We start from the raw sequence: 23,658 nt of genomic DNA, 5'->3' as shown, positions 1-23,658 counted from the left end.
TTCTTCCTTTGGAATAAAACATCCCTCTGCCAATTTCCAACTTGATGGAATAGTACCTTTGGCTCAGATCTTTCCCATGACCTTCTACAGCCTCCGAAGAAGCTTTGGGCATTTCTTATACACGTTATAGGGTATGCCGCTTAGGCCTGGGGCAGCTGATGCTTTAGCTTTCCGGATATGTCCCGGATTTCCTGCCATGTAGGCTCCTTCACATTCAGCTCAATTGATGGATTTTCCGGTCTACGCACAGCCCGATTGGTTCCTAGTCCCTGACCCCTCCATGGGTCGCTGTGCGCCTCCCGTAGGAACTCCTCTACCTCTGGCTTCGAGCTGGATAGTATACCAGATTTTTGTTGGCCGAGAAGAGTCCTGGTGAAGCTGAATGGATCTCTCACAAACTGCGCTCGCCTTTTCTCTTTCTTCCTTCTTTGCTGTCGCAGATGTTCCGCCCTCCGGAGTTTGCACAGCTTTTCCCGCAGCTTACTGGTTAAGTCCTTGATACCTTCTTTTTCGGCCGGTGAGCTGGTTTTAAACCTCTTGTTGAGTGCCTTTAATTCACCTCTCAAGCGGGGTGTCTGGAGCTCACCTCAACTTTGTTTGAGATCCGAGCAACATTCCATCTAATTTTTTTTACAGCTGTGCAGACCAATCGTTGCTCTGGGCAACACATTTTTACATGGCCTGAAAACTGCACAGCACTTTAAATGTTTTTCTTTGTAATATGCATATACAAACATAGACCACAGTTTACAAGTAAATAATAAAAATAAAATGTTTTCTCTAGACGGTGTCGGCGTTCTGCAGGCTAGCAGTTTATTAACAATGAGCTATCAACTTCCATTCTGTTATTTGTAACAAATTGTAATAGTGTAAATTAAAACAGTATGTAAATACGCTGAAGCACTAAAATGTTTCAAAGTAAATATTGTGCTATGGATCCATATTCATTAAGATAATTAATTTCACAATTATATTAACATATATTTCAAACTTTATTAGCATAATTTCCAAAATATACTAACATTATATAAAATTTCAGCTGTGTGGCAACAAAGGCTACGTGCGTGGATGCACTTCAGTTATTGCGCGGCCGTGCACCCACGCAGATTAGAGGGAACAGTGGACTCCAGCGTCAGTGATGAGGCCAACATTTAGTTTCCATTTCTAATTACACTTTTGAGAAGCTGGACAATTTTAGAGGGTATTTAAGATCTAGCCTCATGGGTTGGAGTCACCCACAAGTTGGAGCACATAGGGAGGCAGATTTCATTCCCTGAAGTATGTCAGTGAGGCAACAGGTTTTAAGACAATCCTTAATTTTTGTAGGCAGCATTACTAATAATTTGCATTTTTAAATTCCAGATTATTAACGGAATTAAAATATCACAGCAGCCTTAATGGGGCTGGAATTTGGATTTTTGGAATGTTGGTCTAGTTTGCTAGCCTGTTAATTTAACTATTGTGTCACCAGCATGTCTTTATGGTAAATAAGTTTTCAAAACTTAGGAACATAGTAAACTCAAATTTAGGCTTGACCTGGAATTGAAGATCTGTTGTACATGAGAGTGGGTAGCTGGTAAAGAGGAAAAGGGATTTGTTTTGCTGAAGAAGAGTCTCTGCCCAAAACTTTAACTGTTCATTCACTTCCTCCAGCATTTTGAGTGTTGCTCTGGATCTCCATCATCTGCACTTTCTTGTTTTTGTTTTGCTATTGTTGATTGTATTGTTCTGTGGACATGTCGGTATGCTGCGGCCTGATGTGCGATAACTCTTGTGGGCTGCCCCCAGTACATGCTTAAGCTGTTAGTTATTAATGCAAACAGCGCATTTCACTCTATGTTTTGATGTATGTGTGATAAAGAAATTAATCTGAATCTGCATCAGTTGAATAAGCAACAGAAAGCACTTCCAGTGAATAGCAAGGTTTAGAATACAAATATTAGTCAAGGTTTCGAGATCAAGAATAAGGAAGTTTCAGCTTTATAAAGCAACACTACTTCCTACGCTTGACTTCAAAACCCAAATAGCATCTGAAGTATTGTATTCAATTCAATTCCCATTATAGGAAAGGTGTGGAGGCTTTGGAGAGGGTGCAGAGTAGTTTACTAGCATGTTGCTTGGATTAGAGGGTACGTGCTACAAGGAGAGAATGGACCAATGTGTTTATTCTGGAGTGGTGGAGGCTGAGGACAGACCTGGTGGAAGTTTCTCAGATCATGAGAGGCATAGACAGAGTAAAGCAGCAGTAATTTTCTCTCAGGGTCGTAATGTTTAATACCAGTCCTCTGAACCCTTAGTGCCTAGGTGGCACATGGAGCCTATAATACCAGAGGACATGCATTTAAGATTGGGGGGCGGATAGGAGATGGCTGGGTCAAGGAATTTAGGGGGCTCTTGAGACAGGCAAATGAACATACAAAATATGAAGAGATATGGACATGTAGGCAGTTTGGTAGGCTTTTATTTATTAGTTTGCACATCATGTGCTGAAGGGCCTGTCCTGAGCTAAACTGTTCTGTGTTCCATATGGGATCTCCATTCTCCACCACCTTCACGTTCTGGTTTTCCAGATTAACATCTAAGATAACATTTAGGCCCAGAGCACCTGACTAAATTCAGCCTCGAAGCAAAGAGTTTGGGAAGAGTGCTGGTTAAGCCCAGCAGTTCCCTTACTTTATTCTTTTTTGTGGTTCTAATGCAGGGTCTTGGCCCGAAACATCAGTTTATTTCCCTACGTTGATGCTGCCTGACCTGTGGAGTTCCTCCAGCATTTTGTGTGTTTGTGTGTGTGTGTGTGTGTTGTTTTTGTTTGTAGCTTATCTTGTTCAGCTGTCATGTGGGTCCAATCTTCACCCACATTGTGGGTACCACACGCTCGGAGGCTGATATTGAAACAGGTTATTGTAATGTCAAAAGATTGCAATGTCCATGTACTCTAGTTTTAAAGGGCAAGTAGCCAGCAAAGTCAACTGATCACCTGGAAAAGCTGCTGGCAGAGGTGTTATAAGGACACAAGGAAAATATTTATCCAAATCAGTAGTTAGCAACCTAGACTTCAGGGTGATGGAGATAGATTCATTTATGGAGTTTGAACGAGAAAAATAAAAGCACAGGGCTGAGTTTGACTGCACTGTTCCCACAGGGGACTGGCACCAATGGTCCTCAGATTACCATGTGGGGAGCGGGAAGGGAATGAAGGGCAGAGTGGTGGAGAATGACAGTGCTGACATTGGTTCCATCAGACAAACACCTCAACCTCCAGTATCATTCAGTGCCCCTACTAGAATGACGAGGAAAGGACTAGATTCTACTCAGGAAAATGACACCATTAGAGAGAATGGCCTAGCTGAGAAGAGGTTGATGGCCCACATATCCGGACTGAAAATTTTCAAATGGAAAGTGTGAAGTCAGAAAAAAGAAAAATCAGCACTGCTGCTTAGACTGCCAAAAGCAAAATAAGAAGCATACATCTCCCAGATGAAATATTTGACAGTTCTCAATGTACACAGATCCTGAACACCAACCTAGAAAATATACTCTTATATGTGAAGGTGCTACAATGGTCTGTCAAACCGACTGAGATGTAGTAAGAGTCATACAATATAAAATGGGTCTTTGACTTACTGAGTCCATGTTGACCATCAAGTATTCCATTATATATTTCGCATTTTGTTCTCTCTACATTCCCAATCAACTTCCCATCTACCATTCATCAACATCTTCTGGATAATGTACAATGAGCCAGATATTCTCCTAGCCCACATCTTTGAGATGTGGAAGAAAATCCACACACAGGAAGAATGTGTAAACTTGACAGAGCCTACAACAAAGGTCAACATGAGACTTTGGGTCACCACAGCTATTAGTCAACAGCCCCACTGTACTGTCCCTGTGGAACAGAGTGGTGAGTGAATGGGATTGTTCTGAGAGCTGACATCAACTCAACGGATTGAATGACTTACTTTTATGTCATAAAAAAATCTAATTAGCTTAGAGCTCTTACAATGAATGAAGAATTAATTGTATTTAAGGTTTTTAAATTGTAAGTTTTCATTCCAGAGTTTGTGTATTTTCCAGGTTGGATTGCCCCAATGTCCATCAGTGCAGTTTGCTGTCTGCAGCTTAAAGAGTAAGGGAAAAATAGTTTGAAAACTGATCAACACAATAGAATCTGTAGACACTGGGAAATCCTGAGCTGCACACACAACATTCTAGAGGGACTCAGCAAGTCAGACAGCATCTATGGAGGGAAATAAACAGCTGATATGTCAGGCCACCTGATGAAGGGTCTCCGCCCGAAACAACAATTTTTTTATTCCTCTCTGTAAATGCTGCATGACTTGAAAACTGATCGTGCTTTTAATTTAGTTGGTTTTACAACTTAGAAGACCAGTTATAAAACTGAAAGAAAGCTGTAAGTATTCAGTTGTTTTCACATATAAATTCTATAAAGTTGCTCATAAGAGTTTAGAAATTAGCTGCGGTTTCTTTCGCTGTTAATGTCTGCAGAGTCCAACCATCCTTTCACTGACTTCCCAGAGTTTCTTGGCCACTGCATCATCGCGTGCATGAGGAAAGACCTTCCGAACCTTACAATCAGCAAAATATCTGCCACTGAATTTCTCGATCCCTTCTTGCACAGCACAGTAAATGGTTGTCTGAGCTCCATCCACCGGAGTTTGAAAGAAAAGGAAGGCAATGGGGACAAACACTAATTTAGCCAAGAGTCCCAAGTCACGAAACACATCAGTGAACACAAAACCTGTGAAAGGGAAGGGGAAAGAATGTATTAAATCCAGATTTTGCGATGAAATGTTCTTAACTTGGAATCAATGAATGTGCAATTAAGAATGATTGTTAATTATTCATCAATTTACATAATGTCACTCAAGTATGATGCAGTGAAGGAATAGGGAGAGCAATGTAATCCCTCCACAAACAGACATTATGACAAATCAATTTGAAAAATACATTTTATATGAACTCCTGAAGGAAAACTTCCCCATATATATGACTCTGTCTCACCCTTGTTAGGCTTGTCAGACTAAAGCAATGCTTCCATCTTCCATCCAAAAATTTGAGGGCTAATCTATCACATTTCCACATATCCACTTTCTCCCCATTTCGCTTATACCTCAAACATTTTGTTAGCTTTATCTCAGAGTTGCCTGTTTTATGAAAGAGTGCTCCAAATTTTTACTATTCCATGCCTACAGAAATCCCATCTTCATTCCCAATAGGGTTGGCTCTACGCTTTAGACTATAAGATATAGGAGCAGGTTCGGCCATTTGCTAACTCATTCAATTGTGGCTGTTTTTTTTTCCTCAACCTCATTCATCCACTTTTCCCTAAAACCTTTAACCCCCTTATCAATCAAAAAATTATTTTTTGTCTTAAATGCACTCAATGAATGCCGTAGGTTCACTGCCCTCCGACTGAAAAAATATTCTTCTCAGTTCGAAAGGGACATCCCCTTATTCTGACGCTGTGCCCTTGGAACCTACACTACTAATGGAAACATACTCTTCATTTCTACTCTATCCAGGTCTTTCAGTATTTGGTAGGTTCCAATGGGATTCCCACTCATTCTGCTGAACTCCATTGATTACAAGCCCAGAGACATCAAACTTTCTTCATACATTAAACCTTTCATTCTCAGGATCATTCTCACAAATCTCATCCAGACCCTGCAAAGGATAAGCACATCACTTCTAGATACTGGCCCAAAGTTCCTCATAATATTTCAGATCTGGTTAAGATCTTGAACTAAAGAGAATAACTTCACTTGCCCCTTTGAAATGATTGTTGAAATGTCTCCACAACCTACGGATTCACTTTCAGGACTCCATCTCGTGTTCTTGATATTTGTTGCTTATTTATTGTTATTAATTCTTTCTTTTCATATTTGCACAGTTTGTTGCCTCTTGCACACTGATTGAATGCCCAAGTTGCTGTGGTCTTTCAAAGATTATATTATGGATTTATCAAGTATATCTGCAAGATGATTCTCAGGGTTGCACATGTACTTTGGTAATAAATTTACTTTGAACTTTTTAAAACTTTACAGACCATGTGATCTTTTCAACCTATGGATCTGGTTAAAATTTCAGGAACACAGCCCAAGGTCCCAATTTTTTCTTTTCCCTTTTCATTGGGTTGATGCTTCCTATTGGACATTGTTACTCAGCATTTCCCATTTCTCCTGAATTAACCACAGGGGCTCATAGGATTTGCTTGTGGTGATGGGGCAGGTGAGTAATGAAAAGAGATCAACTTAAACTCACAAGTGTTTCACAGAACGGGAGGTCTAGTTGAATCATTCTAGATTTGGAGAGATGGGCAGGGTGCTTGGAGTCCTCTTCTTGGTTAATGGTCCTACAAGGGACCAAGATGAGAAGAAATTTCTTTTTAGAAGATTATAAGCCTTTGGGATTTTTTGTTCTGCATGATGGTGGATGCTTAGCTGTTGAGTAGATGCAGTGGATTTGGGCAGACAAAAGGTAACATGCAAGAGGTAGAAGAGTGGACAAGGCACCATGATCGGTCATTGTGTTACTGAACAGTAACGTCTGCTCACAGGATTTTATGGCAAGCTTCAGCCTCCATTGCTCATATTGTGCCCTTGTACGAGATGAATCACATACATCAACAACTTGTACAGACCATTTAATATTTACACTGTATCCTTTGGCCCAGCTGGTCCAGGCCAACCCAGATGCCCCATCTAAGCTCACCCCATTTGTCAGTGTTTGGCCCATAACCTGTAACTGTCCAACTGTCTTTTAAAGGGACAGTGAAAACTAACCTGGATCTATGCACCAACCACAGAAGGCACAGATTAACAAGATGATTAATGATTTCAGCCACTTGACCCCACCCAACCAAATGATAGTCATATCCACTGCATTCCTAGATCACAGTGAAGATCTACACATAACGTCAGCATAAAACTATAAGACATGGGAGAATTAGGTCATTCGGCCCATCTAGTTTGCCCTGCCAATCCATTAGGGCCGATGCATTTTCCCTCTCAATCCCTTTCCTCTGCCTTAGCCCCATAACTTTTGACGCCTTTACTAATCAAGAACCCTTCAACCACTGCTTTAAATATACAAAATGACTTGGCCTCCACAGCCATTTGCGGCAATGAATTCCACAGATTCTCCACCCTCCGGCTCAAGAAATTCCTCATCATCTCTGTACCTGGATGCACAACGTAGCTTGTGACATTTGTTCCCTCCAGACGATTCGCAAGTTCCCTCGCAAAAAGTATGTTGCAGAGCTTGCTGAGACAGTACTTCTGGACTTCTCTGATAAGGCCTCCATCTGTAATGCTCAGGTTACTGAAATCTATTCTGCTTAGGCAGTAAGCCAAAGAGGAGAGGACAACAATGCGGCTTGGAGCGCACTGTTTCAGCCGCTCCAGCAGCAGGTTAGTGAGAAGGAAGTGGCCTAAATGGTTTACTCCCAAAGCTATGTTGAATCCATCAACTGTCTGGCCAGAGGATCCAGTGCCTGCAAGTGAAAACATTACCATTAATTCCCAATTAGCTTTTGTGGGACAGCCAGATGCTTAGGTGGAACCCTGGTCCACTCTGTACTGACAGGAAATGGTTAAACCCTGGTCCACTCTGTACTGATAGGAATGGTGGAAAATTTAATCTCTGGTCCACTCTATACAATGGGAATGGTGGAACATTTAAACCCCAGTCTACTCTGTACTGACAGGAATCCGTTAGTCTTCACTCTCTAGGGCGCAGGCCTGGGCAAGGTTGTATGGAAGACAGGCAGTTGTCAATGCTGCAAGTCTCCCCTCTCCACAACACCGATGATGTCCAAGGGAAGGGTAAGGGCCTATACAGCTTGGCACCAGTGTCGTCGCAGAGCACTGTGTGGTTAAGTGCCTTGCTCAAGGACACACCACGCTGCCTCGGCTGGGGCTCGAACTCACGACCTTCAGGTCGCTAGTCCAATGCCTTAACCACTTGGCCACGTGCCCACACACTGACAGGAATGATGGAACATTTAGATGGAACTTCCGTCTACTCTGTACTGATAGGAATGGTGGGACATTTAGGTGGAACTTCGGTCTACTCTGTACTGACTGGCACCCAGCAGTACCCTGGAAACCATCAGGTTACAGTGCACGTGTCAGCGTGGTCCCAAACAAAACCACATCGTTAAGTGTTGGACTAAACCCAGCGCAGCACGACCTCCTGGCCCATTACACCCTGCTGGAAATCTGAAATATAAGCTGGGCAGTATTTGAAACAGAGTTACTGTTTCAGGCTAATGACGCTGCAGCTATTTTGATACTGCAATCCCAAAATTTACAAAATACTTTGGATTTTCAAATAGCATTTTGTTATGCAATGACATGACTTGTGTATTTTGGTGGCATGGTTAGTGATGATCAATTTCTTGAACAAACCTGAGAAACCCCAACACTATATTGGACTGTATTTCTCTCTACCTCACACAACTTTAGTTTATTTTGTCACGTAAATTATGCATAATTTATGTTAATTCATGTTTTATGTTAATTTATGTAAAATGCCAACTTTCATGCCATTTATTCCCTATTGATGTACCAGCTTGAATTTTAAGCATCTGATTCATTTCATGGCTATTCATGTTTTAATTACATAATCTCTGTTTGAGTGTTGCGAATATGTTGACCTTTGCAAATATGCCAGGCCTGTGGGCGAGAAGTTGCCAACTTCATCTATTTCTTCAGCAGCATAGGTGTGGATAATGGGGAGGGACAAAAGGCTTTCTCACCCTGGTCTTAGCTTCTGAGCAACCAATGCATGCCCTTTCTTTAGTGGAAGACCTGTAAGCTGCTTTAAATCATCTGCAATTCCTGTGGGTAACCATGCTCTGTTGTTTTCAGAGGTGATGAATGTAAACACAAGTTTTCATGTGCTGTGACCTCCCAATGGGGATAAACATCACACCTGAATTTCCGATCCTGTTCAGTTTCATAGGAAAGAGAGCGATGTACCTTAAAAGAACACTCTTCCACGTAACAGGACCTCTCCAATTATCGGGCACTCATTTCACACCAATCCCATTTTAATTGGTCCAGCAGGTCCTAACATGTGAGGTAATTTAGTGGCCAATTAGTTTATCAAGTTTGGGAAGTGGCAGGAAATCAAAGCACCTGGAGAAAATCCACGCAAATGCCACAAAGCAGTTCTGGAAATCGGGATTGAACCGAAGCTGCTGGAAGTGTGAGGCAGCAGCTCTACTGTGTCACCTGATGAATGAACATAGAACATAGAATAGTACAGCACATTACAGGCCCTTCGGCCCACAATGTTGTGCTGACCCTCAAACCCTGCCTCCCCCACCTTAAATTCCTCCATATTACCTGTCTAGTAGTCTCTTAAACTCATGAGTGTATTTGTGAAGTTACCAATACAAAAACAGCTCTATCATGTCTCCTCTCATCCTCCTTCTCTCCAAAGAGTAAAGCCCTAGCTCCCTTAATCTCTGATCATAATGCATACTCTCTAAACCAGGCAGCATCCTGGTAAATCTCCTCTGTACCCTTTCCAATACTTCACACATCCTTCCTATAGTGAGGTGACCAGAACTGGAAACAGTACTCCAAGTGTGGCCTAACCAGAGTTTTATAGAGCTAGTCATAGTCATAGTCATACTTTATTGAACCCGGGGGGAAACTGATTTTCGTTACAGTTGCACCATAAATAATAAATAGAAATAGAACCATAAATAGTTAAATAGCAATATGTAAATTATGCCAGTAAATTATGAAATAAGTCCAGGACCAGCCTATCGGCACAGGGTGTCTGACCCTCTAAGGGAGGAGTTGTAAAGTTTGATGGCCACAGGCAGGAATGACTTCCTATGACGCTCTGTGCTGCATCTTGGAGGAATGAGTCTCTGGCTGAATGGCATGCAAGTTAGACAGCATCCTCTTTTCAGACACCACCATGAGAGAGTCCAGTTCCATCCCCACAACATCACTGGCCTTTCAAATAAGTTTGTTGATTCTGTTGGTGTCTGCCACCCTCAGCCTGCTGCCCCAGCACACAACAGCAAACATGATAGCACTGGCCACCACAGACTCGTAGAACATCCTCAGCATCGTCCGGCAGATGTTAAAGGACCTCAGTCTCCTCAGGAAATAGAGACGGCTCTGACCCTTCTTGTAGACAGCCTCAGTGTTCTTTGACCAGTCCAGCTGCATCATTACATTGCGACTCTTAAACTCTATCGCTTAACTTATGAAAGCTAACACCCCACAAGCTTTCTTAACTACCCTATCTACCTGTGAGGCAACCTTCAGGGATCTGTGGACATGTACCCTCAGACCCCTCTGCTCCTCCACACTACCAAGTACCCTGCCATTTACTTCGTACTCTGCCTTGGAGTTTGTCCTTCCAAAGTGTACCACCTCACACTTCTCCGGGTTGAACTCTATCTGCCACTTCTCAACCCACTTCTGCATCCTATCAATGTCTCTCTGCAATCTTCAACAATCCTCTACACTATCTACAACACCACCAACCTTTGTGTCGACTGCAAACTTGCCAACCCACCCTTCTACCCCCACATTCAGGTCATTAATAAAAATCACAAAAAGTAGAGGTCCCAGAACAGATCCTTGTGGGACACCACTAGTCACAATCCTCCAATCTTAATGTACTCCCTCCACCACCACCCTCTGCCTTCTGCAGGCAAGCCAATTCTGAAACCACCTGGCCAAACTTCCCTGAATCCCATGCCTTCTAACTTTCTGACTAAGCCTACCGTGTGGAACCTTGTCAAATGCCTTACTAAAATCCATATAGATCACATCCACTGCACTACCCTCATCTATATGCCTGGTCACCTCCTCAAAGAACTCTATCAGGCTTGTTAGACACGATCTGCCCTTCACAAAGCCATGCTAACTGTCCCTGATCAGACCATGATTCTCTAAATGCCCATAGATCCTACCTCTAAGAATCTTTTCCAACAGCTTTCCCACCACAGACGTAAGGCTCCCTGGTCTATAATTACCTGGACTATCCCTACTACCCTTTTTGAACAAGAGGACAACATTCACCTACCTCCAATCCTCCGGTACCATTCCTGTAGACAACGAGGACATAAAGATCCTAGCCAGAGGCTCAGCAAGAGATGAACATCTTTACAGAAATCATGAATCACACTAAATCTCAGGAGGCTAAATAGAGGTAAAAAGGTGAAGCAGTGACCCCATCTAAGTCCTCTCGGACAAAACCACTGATGGTTTTGAGATTTATTAATTAAGTTTTTAGCTTACTTACTGCCCGTTACAGCGCTGGCATTTAGGACAGCAACGAAGGCACTTCATCTCCGTTTGTCCATATTGTCACACACAAATGTAGAAGGATTCTTCATTGCTGTTTCTGTAACAATTATGTTTTACCAGTCAGGGTTGTAAGTCCTGGGCTGATCTCCCAAAAGTGGAGCACTAGTAAACCACTCCTACTCTGGCCTCTACCCTTTGACCTGGTTGGCATGGGTGACCCTACCAAGAGCCAAAGGACAAGGCCCTGAACCTAGCCAACATAGCTCTCCAGAGCAACGAGGGATGCAAGCCTTCAGACCCGTCAACAACGCTGCGGTCCTCTTGGAGGTTAGGTTTTAAGTATTGATCAATTTCTCAGAACACAGGGAGTAACCACCTTGCATAGAAGGTCATAAAAGGCCTACATCAAATGAATAGGCACTTTTTCCCAGGGCAGGAATGGCTAACAGAGGGGGCTTAATTTTAAGATAACACACAAAATGTTGGAGGTCAGACAGCATCTATGGAGAGGAATAAAAAGTTGACATCTCAGACCGAGACCTTTCATCAGGACTAGAAAGGAAGGGGGAAGATGCCAGAATAAAAAAGATGGGGGGGGGGGAGACGGGAGGGAGGACAAGCTAGACGGTGATAGGTGGAATCAGGTGGGCTGGAGATGGGTGATGAAGTAAGAAGCTGAGATGTGATAGGTGGAAAAGGCAAAAGGGCCAGAGAAGAAGGTATCTGATAGAAGATGAGAATCAACCATGGGAGAAAGGGAAGGAGGAGGGAGCACTAGGGGGAGGTGATAGGCAGGTGAGGAGAAGAGGTAAGAGGCCAGAATGGGGAATAGAAGAAGGAAGGGGGAGGGTGGGGGAAAAATACCTGAAGGCAAAATTGATGTTCATGCCATCAAGTTGGAGGCTACCTAGACTGAATATGAGGTGTTGCTCCTCCATCCTGGCCCATTTGAGGCAGATGAGACGGTAATGGACTGACATGTTGGAACAGGAATGGGGATAGCAATTAAAATTGCTGGCTTTTGCAATTCTGCTTTTGATGATTGGAACAGAGGTGCTTAACAAAGCACCGCCTCGCCCCCCCTTCCAATTATGTCAGGTCTCACCAACGTAGGGACTGCAGTGGGAGCCCCAGGTGCAGTAGATGACCCCAAAAGATTCGCAAGTGAAGTGTTGCCTCACTTGGAAGGACTGTTTGGGCCCCCGAGGGAGGAGGTGAATGGGCAGATGTAGCACTTCTGTCACTTGCAGGGATAAGTACGAGGAGGGAGATAATTGGGAAAGGATGAATGGACAAGGGAATCACGGAAGGAGTGATCCCGGAAGTAAGTGGAGAGTGGGAGGCGGGTGTGCGGGAAGAGGTAAAGATGGGTTTGGCGGTAGGATCCCATTGGAGATGGTGGAAGTTGCGGAGAATAATGTGTTGCGTACAGCAGCTAATGGGGTGGTAAGTGAACACTATGCTTGTTAAGGTGGCAGGAAGATGGAGTGAATGCAGATGTCTGGGAAACGGAGGAGATTCAAGTGAGGATAGTATCAATGTGGAGGAAGGGAAAACCTGTTCTTTGAAGGAGAAGGACATCTCTGGTGTTCGAGAACGGAAAGACTCAATCTGGGAACAGATGTGGTGGAGATGAAGGAACTGAGAAGAGGGAATAGCATTTTTACAGGAGACAGGGTGAGAAGAGGTACAGTCAAGATATTCGGGGTACAGTTTGTATCCAGAAATGGAGCCAGAGAGATCGAGAAAGGGGAGAGAGGTGTTAGAAACCTTCATAACAAGGGGAGTTGAGTATAGGAGCAAAGAGTCCTTCTGCAGTTGTACAGGACCCTGGTGAGATCACAACTGGAGTATTGTGTGCAGTTTTGGTCTCCAAATTTGAGGAAGGACATTCTTGCTATGGAGAGAGTGCAGCGTAGGTTCACGAGGTTAATTCCTGTGATGGCGGGACTATCATATGTCGAAAGATTGGAGCGACTGGGCTTGTATACACTGGAATTTAGAAGGATGAGAGGGGATCTGATTGAAACATACAAGATTATTAAGGGATTGGACACGCTAGAGGCAGGAAACATGTTCCCGATGTTGGGCAAGTCCAGAACCAGGGGCCACTATTTGAGAATAGGGGGTAGGCCGTTTAGAACGGAGTTGAGGAAAAACTTTTTCACCCAGAGAGTTGTGGATCTGTGGAATGCTCTGCCTCAGAAGGCAGTGGAGGCCAATTCTTTGGATGCTTTCAAGAAAGAGTTAGATAGAGCTCTTAATGATAGCAGAGTCAAGGAATACGGGGAGAAGGCAGGAAAAGGGTACTGATTGTGGATGATCAGCCACAATCACAGCCAACGGCGGTGCTGGCTCGAAGGGCCGAATGGCCTACTCCTGCACCTATTGTCTATTGAAATGGACCAAGGGAATTTAAGGGCAGGGTGTAAGTTGGAGGAAAAGTTGATGAAATTGATGAGTTCAGCATGGGTGCATGAAGCAGCATCAATGCAGTTGTCCATGTAGCACAAAAAGATTTGAGGAGCATTACCAGAGAAGATTTGTAACATGGACTGTTCCACATAGCCAAAATGGCAGATATAGCTGGGGCCCATGGCTACCCCTTGAGTTTGGAGAAAGTGGGAGGAACTGAAGGAGAAATTGTTGGGAGTCAGAATCAGTTCCGCCTGAGGGAGGAGGTTAGTGGTGGAGGGGAAATGGATGGGTCTTTTGTCAAGAAAGAAGCAGAGAGCTTTAAGGTCTACTTGAGGGGGGATAGAAGTGTGCAGGGAGTGGACATCCAGTGAAAATGGGGCAGAAGGGCCAGGGAACTGGAATTTGTTGAGGAGATTGAGAGTATGTGAAATATCACAGATGTTGATGTGGAGGGACTGAACCAAGGGGGAATAGAATGGAGCTGAGATATGCAGATATAAGCTCACTGGGGCAGGAACAACCAGAGACAATGGGCCTTCCTGGACAGTCAGGTTTGTGGATCTTGGGTAGGAGGTAGAAGCGAGCAGCGCGGGGTAAGGAAACTATAAGATTTATGACAGCAGGTAGATCATCTCCAGAGTTAATGAGATTAGTGATGGTCCAGATTGGGGTCCTTTTCAAGGGGCAAATAAGAGGAGATGTCTGAGGGTCACCACCTGGCTTCAGCAAGGTAAAGGACAGTCTCTCCCACTATAACAGCAGCCCCTTTGTCTGCTGGTTTGACAGTGAGGTTGGGATTGGTGAGGACAAGAGTAAAGGACAGTGCATTCAGAAGGGGGTTGGGGGAAAGGTTCGAGGAGGAGAGAGGAGTGTTGAAGTTGAGCCGGTTGATGTTTTGTTGATGTCCTGAGATGGGAGAAGGGGTCATCAGTGCAGGGCAGGGAATCCTTGCCAAAGATATGCACCCAAAGAGCTTGGCGTTGTAGTGGGCGCAGAGCTCAATGAGGTGCAAGTGAAAGAGGACAAAGGTAAGGTTCCTGCTGAGGACATACTGTTTCACCTCGGAGAGGGCTGGGAGGAGAAGTGCTGGCGTCAGAAGAGAGGGGAAAAACATAGAAACCTGCAGCACAATACAGGCCCTTCGGCCCACAAAGCTGTGCAGAACATGTCCTTACCTTAGAACTACCTAGGCTTACCCACAGCCCTCTATTTTTCTAAGCTCCATGTACCTATCCAGGAGTCTCTTAAAAGACCCTATCGTTTCCGCCTCCATCAGCCCATTCCACAGGGTTGAGATGTTCAGGGAAGGTAGGGTGGGAGGAGGACAGAGTCTCTGAGGACCTAGGAGGTGACGGGGGACCCCGAGGGATCCGGGATGGGGAACGATGGTGGGGGAAGGGGGACACAGGGGCCCAGCAGCAGCAAGGAAGGCTTCAGTCTGGAGGTGGAGGCGGCCAAGTTCGGGGCTAGAGCCAGAGCTACAGGTCACATCAAGCTTGGTCTGGAGAAGCCCAGGGCCATTTGAACCGGAGATGGAGACAGCAGGATATGCAGTTGAATTGAATCGAGTTCTCAGCAGGAGGCATCTGGGTCGCAGTCTGGAACACGCCAACCAAGTCACTGTCTGAGTGGGAGGTGGCAGGGGCCTTCGAGCTTGTCCTCATTCCCCTCCCCTCATCTTTTCATTCTGGAATCTTCCCCCCTTCTTTTCTGGTCCTGACACAGAGCCTTGACCCAAAATGTTGACAGTTTATTCCTCTCCATGGATGCTGCCAAACTTGCAGCAAGTGTGTGTTGCTCTGGATTTCCAGCATCTGCGTCTTGTGGTTATAATTTTAAGGTGATTGGAGGAAAGTAATAAGGGGGTAAATTAGTGTTTGTTTTTAAACACGAAGAGTGGGAGGTGCATAGAAAGACCAGCCAGTACTGATGGTAGAAGCAGATACATTATGGGCGTTCAAGCAACTCTTAGCAAGGTACATAGATGATAGAAAAATGGAGGGAAGGGTTAGATTGATCTTAGAGTAGGTTAAATGGTTGGCACAAACAAAGGGGGTGCACTATGCTGTACTGTTCTATGTTGTTTATGCAAATATGTGATCATTAAAACCTGAATTACAATTACAGTTTAATAATACAATCAGAAAGTAGTGAAAATACTCAACAGGTCAGGCTGCTGCTGTGGAGCTAGAAACAGATGTCTTCTATTTTCTGCACTGTATTCTATTTCAAATTGCCTGCAAGTTTTTGGTTCAACTTAAGACACAATTTCATCATCAGTGATTTAAAGGCACAATTTCTGTCGGGCTTATATTCCCTTGAGAATTTGCCTTTGTACATGTAGTGGAAATTGTACAGGTGATTTGCCTCAGCATGGCTGTACCTGGCTGGTGCAATGGTGCCCCGATAGGAGTCGGTCTAATCACACAACAAGATGTTTACTCAGACATAGTTTCCAGCAACACAGTCCACAAGGGAATTTGTAATGGGCAAAACAAACAGAGGTGCTTGAAGTACAGTAATCTTCTTAATATTTTTCCTGATAAATTTTCACCACAGCTATTACTTCTGCTGAGATACTGGCAGTATCTTCTTCCTCTGAGCAAGAGGCAATGACAATGCAATCTATCAGTATTTCAAACACTCCAACATACCTTTTATCGGTCTTTCCCCTGAAGTAGGAACAGCAGATACTGGAAAATCCATCACTTCCCTCTGGTGCTCCTCCTTCTTCACTTTCTTCCATGGTCTCCTGTCCTCTCCAATCAGATTCCCACTTCTCCAGCCCTCTATTTCAACTTCCCAGCTCTTTAGTTCACCCCTTCACCTGGCTTCACCTTTTACCTGCCACCTTGAAATTCTTCCTCCCCTCCCCCCACCTCCTTATTGTGACTTCTTCCCCCTTCCTTTCCAGTCCTGATGAAGGGACTCGGTTCAAAACGTCGACTGTTTATTCCCGTCCATAGATGCGGCCTGACCGGCTGAGCTCCTCCAGCACGTTGTGTGTATTGCTGCCAGAATCTCACTAGCAGCAGAGGTTGTAAAGGGAATGGATTTTTTTGTGAGAACATCGAGGGACATTTGGCCGACTGTGTCAGCTCTCCCTGCAATCCCATGCCTCCACTTGTTCCCCTGCCCTCTCTCACAGAGCAACAACTCTATCCCCCTACATCCTAGAGGTGCGGCCAATCACGTGCATGCGTGAACACAAAGCACAGTACAGGCCCTTCAGTCGTACTATTCACAGCCAACTTACCAAGAGGATGTGAGAAGAAACCAGAAAATCTGAAGAAACTCATGCACTTCCAGAGAAACCCTTCAAACTACACACTGACAGCACCAGGCTCAAGGACACCTTCTAGTGCATTGACACAACAGTCTTGATCGGACCTCTTTTACATTGAAGATGAACTGCTGACATCACAATCTACCTCATCAAGGCCATTGCATCATTTTTGACTCCCTGCACCGCATTTTCCCTGTAACCATAACACAATATAAACACATGTGATTCTGTAGATGCTGCAAATCCAGAGCAACACACACAAAATGCCGGAGGAACTCAGCAGGTCGGACAGCATCCATGGAAGTGGACCGAAAGTTAATGTTCTGGGGCAAGATCCTTCCTTAGGACTGGAAAGGAAGGGGAAATGTATCAGAATAAAAAGGTGTGGGAGGGGAAGGAGGATACAGGTGTCCCCTGCTTTTCGAATGTTTGTTTTACGAAAACTCACTGTAATGAAAGATCTACGTTAGTTCCCTGTTTTCGCTAACAGAAGGTGTTTTCACTGTTACGAAAAAAGGCAGCGCGTGAAAAAAAGCAGCGCACGCCCCGAGCAGCCGCTCTCCCCTGGATTCGGAACGGCATTCTAGCCGGCATTGTTTAAACACGTGCCTGTAAGCAGCCGTTAGCAAGATGAGTTTTAAGGTACAGTATCGGAAAAGCCTGAAAGAGCTCGTAAGGGTGTTACACTTAGCGTAAAACTAGACATAATTAAGCGTTTCGATCATGGTGAATGAAGTAAGGACAAAGTGAGTTTGGCTTGTGGAAGTCAACGAAGATGACGTTGAAGAGATTTTGGCATCCCATGGCCAAGAACTGATAGATGAAGAGTTGATGCAATTGGAACAGGAAAGGATAACAATCGAAATCGAATACAGTAGCAAATGGACCAAAAGTGAAGTTGTCCAGGAACTGAACGTGAAGCAACTGCGTGAGATTTTCACTGCAATGATAAAGTACAACTTTAATTCTGAAAGGGTATGTCAGTTTAGGGCATATTTGCAGGATGATTTGAGTGCTTACTAAGAACTGTATGACAGAAAAATGCACAGTCAAGCAAGCCTTCAGCAGACAACGAACCTCGACCTTCGACATCAAGGCAGGCAGGCATAGAAGATGATGACCTGCCTGCCCTGATCGACGATGAGATGACACCCCCATGTCCACCACCCCAACTCCCGGGCTGCGGACAGATACCAATTCGCGGAGAATGCAGCGGTAGCCTGGCCGCACCCAGCACATCTTTAACAAAAAGCCGAAATAAACAAGCTAATTAATTAGGTGCTGCCTGGCACGTAAATGTCGGCCCAGATTAGAGGCGATGCAATCGGCAATCGCCTCTGATCTGGGCTGACATTTACGTGCCGAGCGGCACCTAATTAATTAGCTTGCTTATTTCGGCATTTTTTCTTGAAGATGTGCTTGGTGCGTCCTGGCCACTGCTGGACCGCTGCATGCTTCGCGGATCGGTATGGGGTCGCTGCCCAGAGGGTGGGGGCCAATGCATCACCCCAACCTCCGATGACTCAGCCTAACACACCATCATCAGTGTGCTCGCTGTCTTCCTGATTCCCCTAAGTGATACTACACTGTACATACATTATGTCTACTTTATATCGGCTGTGTATTTTTATGTGTTATTTGGTATGATTTGGCAGCTTCATAGCTTAAAGGTTACTGGAGAGAGTGTTTTTGCCGACAGAGCTTGCGTGAGATTTTCGCTACGGAGAACAGTGCAGACAATGATTGTAGCTAAGTATTTCTACTTTACATAGGCTGTGTATTTATCATATAATTCCTGGTTTTACTATATGTTACTGTTATCTTAGGTCTTATGTGTTATTTGGCATGATTTGGTAGGTTATTTTTGGGTCTGCGAACGCTCACAAATTTTTCCCATGTAAATAAATGGTAATTGCTTCTTCGCTTTACGACCTTCCGGCTTACGAACCGTTTCATAGGAACGCTTTACCTTCGGATGGCGGGGGAAACCTGTACCTGGAAGGTGATAGGTGAAGCCGGATGGGTGGGAAAGATCAAGGGCTGGGGAGGAAGGAATCTGATAGGAGAGGAGAGTGGACCAGGGGAGAAAGGGAAGGCGGGGGGCACTAGGGAGAAATAATGGGCAGGTGAGAAGGTAGGAGGCCAGAGTGGGGAATAGAAGAGGGGAGGGCGAGGGATTTTTTTTTTAAGTCGGAAGGAGAAATCGATGTTCATGCCACCAGGTTGGAGGCTATCCACAGACGGAAAAGAAGGCGTTGCTCGTCCTCCCTGAGGGTGGCCTCATCGTGGCACATGAGGTGGCCATGGGCTGACACGTCAGAATGGGAATAGGAAGTTCCGCTTTTCTGCATTCTGGAACTGATTTTCCTTGTAGTACTTCAAAGTACTTGTGTGTATTTTTAAAAAAAAAAATCATCTCTATGCATAGCTTGCAAATCTAATTTTTTTCTCTGTAGTTTGGCACCTGCAACAATAAGAAACCGAAACCTAAGGTCAGGGCTGAATCCGTTCCATTTGAGCTGTGAGTCATCAGCACTAACTGCTGCACCACTGCGCTGCTCCTGAAGATTATTCTGACAAATAGGTAGGCCAGTCTTAGAAGCTGGCAGGGCAGTTTATACATCAGTTGCTGGAAATTTGGTGTTAGGCAATTAATTATGCTAAATACATCCCAGCATAATGGTTAAGGTTTGTGCAAATGGGCTGTAAATTCATAATTCTTTATTAAAAATAAATGAGCCACTTGGTTCAGATAGAATATGGAAGCTCAGTGATTTTAGTTGATTAACATGAACATGAGCAACTGCTAGCATTCAAGATTGGTTACAATACAAAATTTAAGTACTTTCCTGCATTATTGATGAGCAAATGTAACTGGGGTTCTGATCGTAGAAAGGTCTCTGCAAAAGCCCTCACCGATTTAAGACTCGCAAGGTCGAGGTGCATATAGATCACCTGGTTGTTGCCGCTCTTCTGCAAATGACAAAAATAGTGTTAAGCCATCTTGAATATCATGACATTACACAGGGGATTAAAAAAAATACTTTTTCAATCAGGGTTCAGCTTTGGTTGCTCTTTGTGTTCCCACTTCTTCTTCTTGTAAAGTTTAAATGGCGGAGGGCAGACCAACAGAGGTGCATTACCACCACTAAGTTGGAGTGTGGAGCAAAGAGACACAAAGTGCAACCCCTGTTCCCCAAAAAACTCCAATAAGTCTAATGCTTTTCAGAAAGTCAGGCACCCAGTGATATACGTTACGATGACAGTGATAGTCTAACAAACTTTCCATGCTGAACCGTGTCTGTCCCAACAAACTCAATTTAGCAATCAACACACATAAAAATTGCTGGTGAACACAGCAGGCCAGGCAGCATCTATAGGAAGAGGTACAGTCGACGTTTCGGGCCAAGACCCTTCGTCCTGTACCTCTTCCTATAGATGCTGCCTGGCCTGCTGCGTTCACCAGCAATTTTTATGTGTGTTGCTTGAAATTCCAGCATCTGCAGATTTCCTTATGTTTGCGTCAATTTAGCAATGAGATGTTTCGGCTCACCTCATAGGAACTGCATTCAAACAAAATATGCTGCACCGCTTCCTGGCAAGAGCAGTCACTATAGATGCCATATCATGCATATTAATTCTGAACAGTGCATTCCCATTCACACTCATTGGTCACTTTATTAGCTTCCTGCTTGTTAATGCAAATATCTAATCAGCCAATCATGTGGCAGCAACTCAATGCATAAAAGCATGTGGGCCTGGTCAAGGGGCTCAGTTGTTGTTCAGACCCAAACATCACAACGGGGAACAAACGTGACTGACTGTGGAATGACTGTTAGTGCCGGACAGTGCTTGAGCACCTCAGAAACTACTGATCTCCTGGAATTTTCAAGTGCAAAAAACAAAAAAAAAGTGAGTGGCAGTCCACTCAACTCCATTTTGCTGATTAAAGTGTCTATTAATCACCAATTAAAGGGTCGACGAAGATTGAGACTGAGGCCAACGTGGACAGTGAGTGAGAATTCATCGTGGACTGCCTTCCTTTTGATTGCTGCTGAGGAGGAGTCCGAGAGCAGCCTATCGCTGTGTTGCTTGCTGTGGCAGGCGGGTGGGCCTCTTTACCTCGTGTGATGTCCCTCTCTTTCAATGAACGCTGGTGATATCGTAGGATGGTATCATGGTTCTGCGTTTATGGATTGGACTATTGTTGTTTATGGACTGCAGACTTTTTCCAGACTTGTAGCTTTTATATTGTGTGTTTTTTTTTAAAATCGCCAATTCCTTTTCTGTGTTGTTGTGCGAGGGGAGGGGAGTTTGGGGGTTGATGTTGTTAGTTTTAGTGCAGGGAGGGGTTGTTTCTTGGGAGTCAATGTTTCCGTTTTGTTTTGTGCGGGATTTTGGGGGTTGATGATCAGGATGCCGTTCTTTTTTGTATGTGGAGGGGGTGGGTGGGTTTGACGTTTCTCTCTGAACGGCTTTCATGTTCTTTCCTTGTTTCGTGGCTATCTGGAGAAGACAAATTTCAGAGTTGTATACAGATACATGCTTTGATAATAAATCAACTTTTGAACCAAGAGTCATGTAAATTATGGCTCACACCAGCCTGAGAACGCTGGTAATACAAGCTTAAACAGGGCCAGAGAGAATTCCAAACTGTGACTTCCCCCAAACATTATGACAGTCCCAAATAATGAGTTCTGACATAATTCAAACCCTATGAACAGTCAGTACATATCAGTTTGTTAAGACTTTCTGAGAGCTGACTTGGGCATATCTTAAGCCAGAAAACAGTGGCTTCATTTGACTGTTTGGAAGCACATCACCTGAACTCAGCTTCCACCACAGCAGAGAGTGTTGCCATCCAGAGAAGATGGCAAACCCAGACCCCATCTGGTGAACCAGGCTAAACTATTCCGACTGTATTAATGTAACAGAAGACAAAGGAGTTTCTTCTAGTGTCCTGACCAATATTTAGCTATCATTTATGACCAAAAAATGATTATTTGGCCATTGTCATATTACAATTCATGTGATCTCGTTATGCACATATTCAAAAGAGTGTTTTATAATTACGAGTCCTGATGAAGGGTCTCTGCCCGAACCATCGATGCTGCCTATCCTGTTGAGTTCCTCCAGCATTGTGTGCGCCTCGCTTGGATTTCCAGCATCTGCACATTCTCTTGTTTTTTTATATATATAATTGCAACACTGACTGCAACAGAAAGTTGTATCATTGGCCCCTGCGTGTCTCAAGAGATCTCGAGGTTGCAAAAAGAATTACTTTAGAATGTAAATCAAACTGACCTGAATTCAAGACCCAGAAGAAATTAAAAGTCTTTCAGTTCAAACGTCCAATTCAATCAAATATTTTCTTTTAATTCATGGAAACAGCTTCCATTTCGAAAACCACACAGTGTTTAAAAATCATGGTTCAAACTCCACACTAAAATATCACAGAACAGCTCAAACCTGTATATTAATTTAAACTTAAATTAGAACTTCTTTCTGTCTCTAAGTTTTATTTGTTTTCCTGCCATGGGATGGCTGTGTAAATATGCTGTACTGTATCTGCTCTATGATATGCTGTGCTGCTTTGTAAAATAATAAATAACAATTTGAATTATAAAAAATAGACCAAAGGAAGCCCGACTTGCACGTCCCTTTCAGGAGACTCAATAACGCAGATAAAAGTGCATTTGAGAAGCAGTCACTGCGCATTGGAAATTTAATTCAGTTGTTGTAAAATGTTAAAAAATGCACTTATGCCAGTTGCAAAAAATGCATTTATATGGCGCCTTTTATATCCTTTCAAAGGCGCCAGCTGAAGTTCTTGCAACATGAGCAATCTATTCACCAAAATAAAAGTCTGAAGTCTTCATCAATTTAAAATTCCTCCCTACGTAGACCTTATTTAAATTCTTTTGGGTCTCCAATATAAGTTCTCTCAACTCAAAGCTTCTACGAAAGAAGCCTGGACTTAGAAACGTGCGTTGCTACTGCTCGGAACAGTTTGTACCGCGAGTTGGGTCATTACCTTCCGGATGTCGAAGATCGCCGGCTCCGCTCGCTCTTTGCTCCGGCAAGCCAATATTACCCGGGCACCTCGGCGAGCAAAATCGAGCGCCGTCGCCTTCCCCAAGCCCGTGTTCGCACCTGATATACGCATACAAAAGTTCAATCAATAGAAGAGTTTAACCGCACCGGAAAAGTCCAGGAGAGAGAAAAAAAACAATGCTTCTAGCGAAAGAAACACGAAGCCTTTTGCACGGCCACGATGTTTAATCTTAGAATGTGTACAAAAAAACAGTTCACTCAGATAAGATAGCCTGGCAGATAGTCGGCTCTGTTCAATAGAAAGCGATGTGTACCTGTGACTATCGCTGTCTTTCCTTTCAGCGAGGTGTCACTCCGACATGGCACCCCTTTCAGGAAATTGTAGTACATTAAAATATACAGGGCAATGGCTATTGCTGAACCTACAATCCATGAAACCATGGCTGCTCCTGTAATCTAAATTTTTTAAAAAAGTTGCACGCTTGTTTACTGAGCTGCACTTGAAATGTGCTACAGAAAAGACAGAAATCCAATTTAACAAAGGGAACTAAGGCTTTCCTGCTAAACATTTGACGCCTCCTCTGCAAATTGATC

General features: G+C 44.0%; 1 protein-coding gene across 2 annotated transcripts; it reads right to left on the bottom strand.

The window, feature by feature from the left end:
• Positions 1 to 796: 796 nt before the first annotated feature.
• On the bottom strand, positions 797 to 23,658 carry LOC134336837 (dehydrogenase/reductase SDR family member 13-like). Of its 2 annotated transcripts, none has more exons than XM_063031390.1 (5): positions 23,379 to 23,658; positions 23,045 to 23,163; positions 19,843 to 19,983; positions 7,205 to 7,496; positions 797 to 4,762 (listed from the first exon to the last, which is right to left on the bottom strand). In XM_063031390.1, the coding sequence occupies exons 1-5, from the start codon at positions 23,503 to 23,505 to the stop codon at positions 4,497 to 4,499; spliced, it is 945 nt and encodes a 314-aa protein (XP_062887460.1). In that variant the 5' UTR covers positions 23,506 to 23,658; the 3' UTR covers positions 797 to 4,496. The 2 variants fall into 2 exon arrangements, with proteins under 2 accessions (XP_062887460.1, XP_062887459.1); XM_063031389.1 differs by having other exon boundaries at positions 7,205 to 7,521; positions 19,865 to 19,983.

This window comes from Mobula hypostoma, chromosome 23 (genome assembly GCF_963921235.1).
Source record: "Mobula hypostoma chromosome 23, sMobHyp1.1, whole genome shotgun sequence".
NCBI classification, from domain to species: domain Eukaryota; kingdom Metazoa; phylum Chordata; class Chondrichthyes; order Myliobatiformes; family Myliobatidae; genus Mobula; species Mobula hypostoma.
The sequence above is the reverse complement of the archived record's forward strand: the minus strand, read 5'-3'. Positions and strand labels throughout refer to the sequence as shown.

Excerpts from the sequence above, each read along its gene's own strand:
- LOC134336837 (XM_063031389.1), bottom strand. The coding sequence starts at position 23,505 with ATGGTTTCATGGATTGTAGGTTCAGCAATAGCCATTGCCCTGTATATT. Across the intron at positions 19,984-23,044 it reads CGATCTTCGACATCCGGAAG|AAGAGCGGCAACAACCAGGT; the intron begins GTAATGACCCAA and ends TGTCATTTGCAG. Across the intron at positions 7,522-19,864 it reads TTACATTTGCTCATCAATAA|TGCAGGCACTGGATCCTCTG; the intron begins TGCAGGAAAGTA and ends AATGTTTTCACT.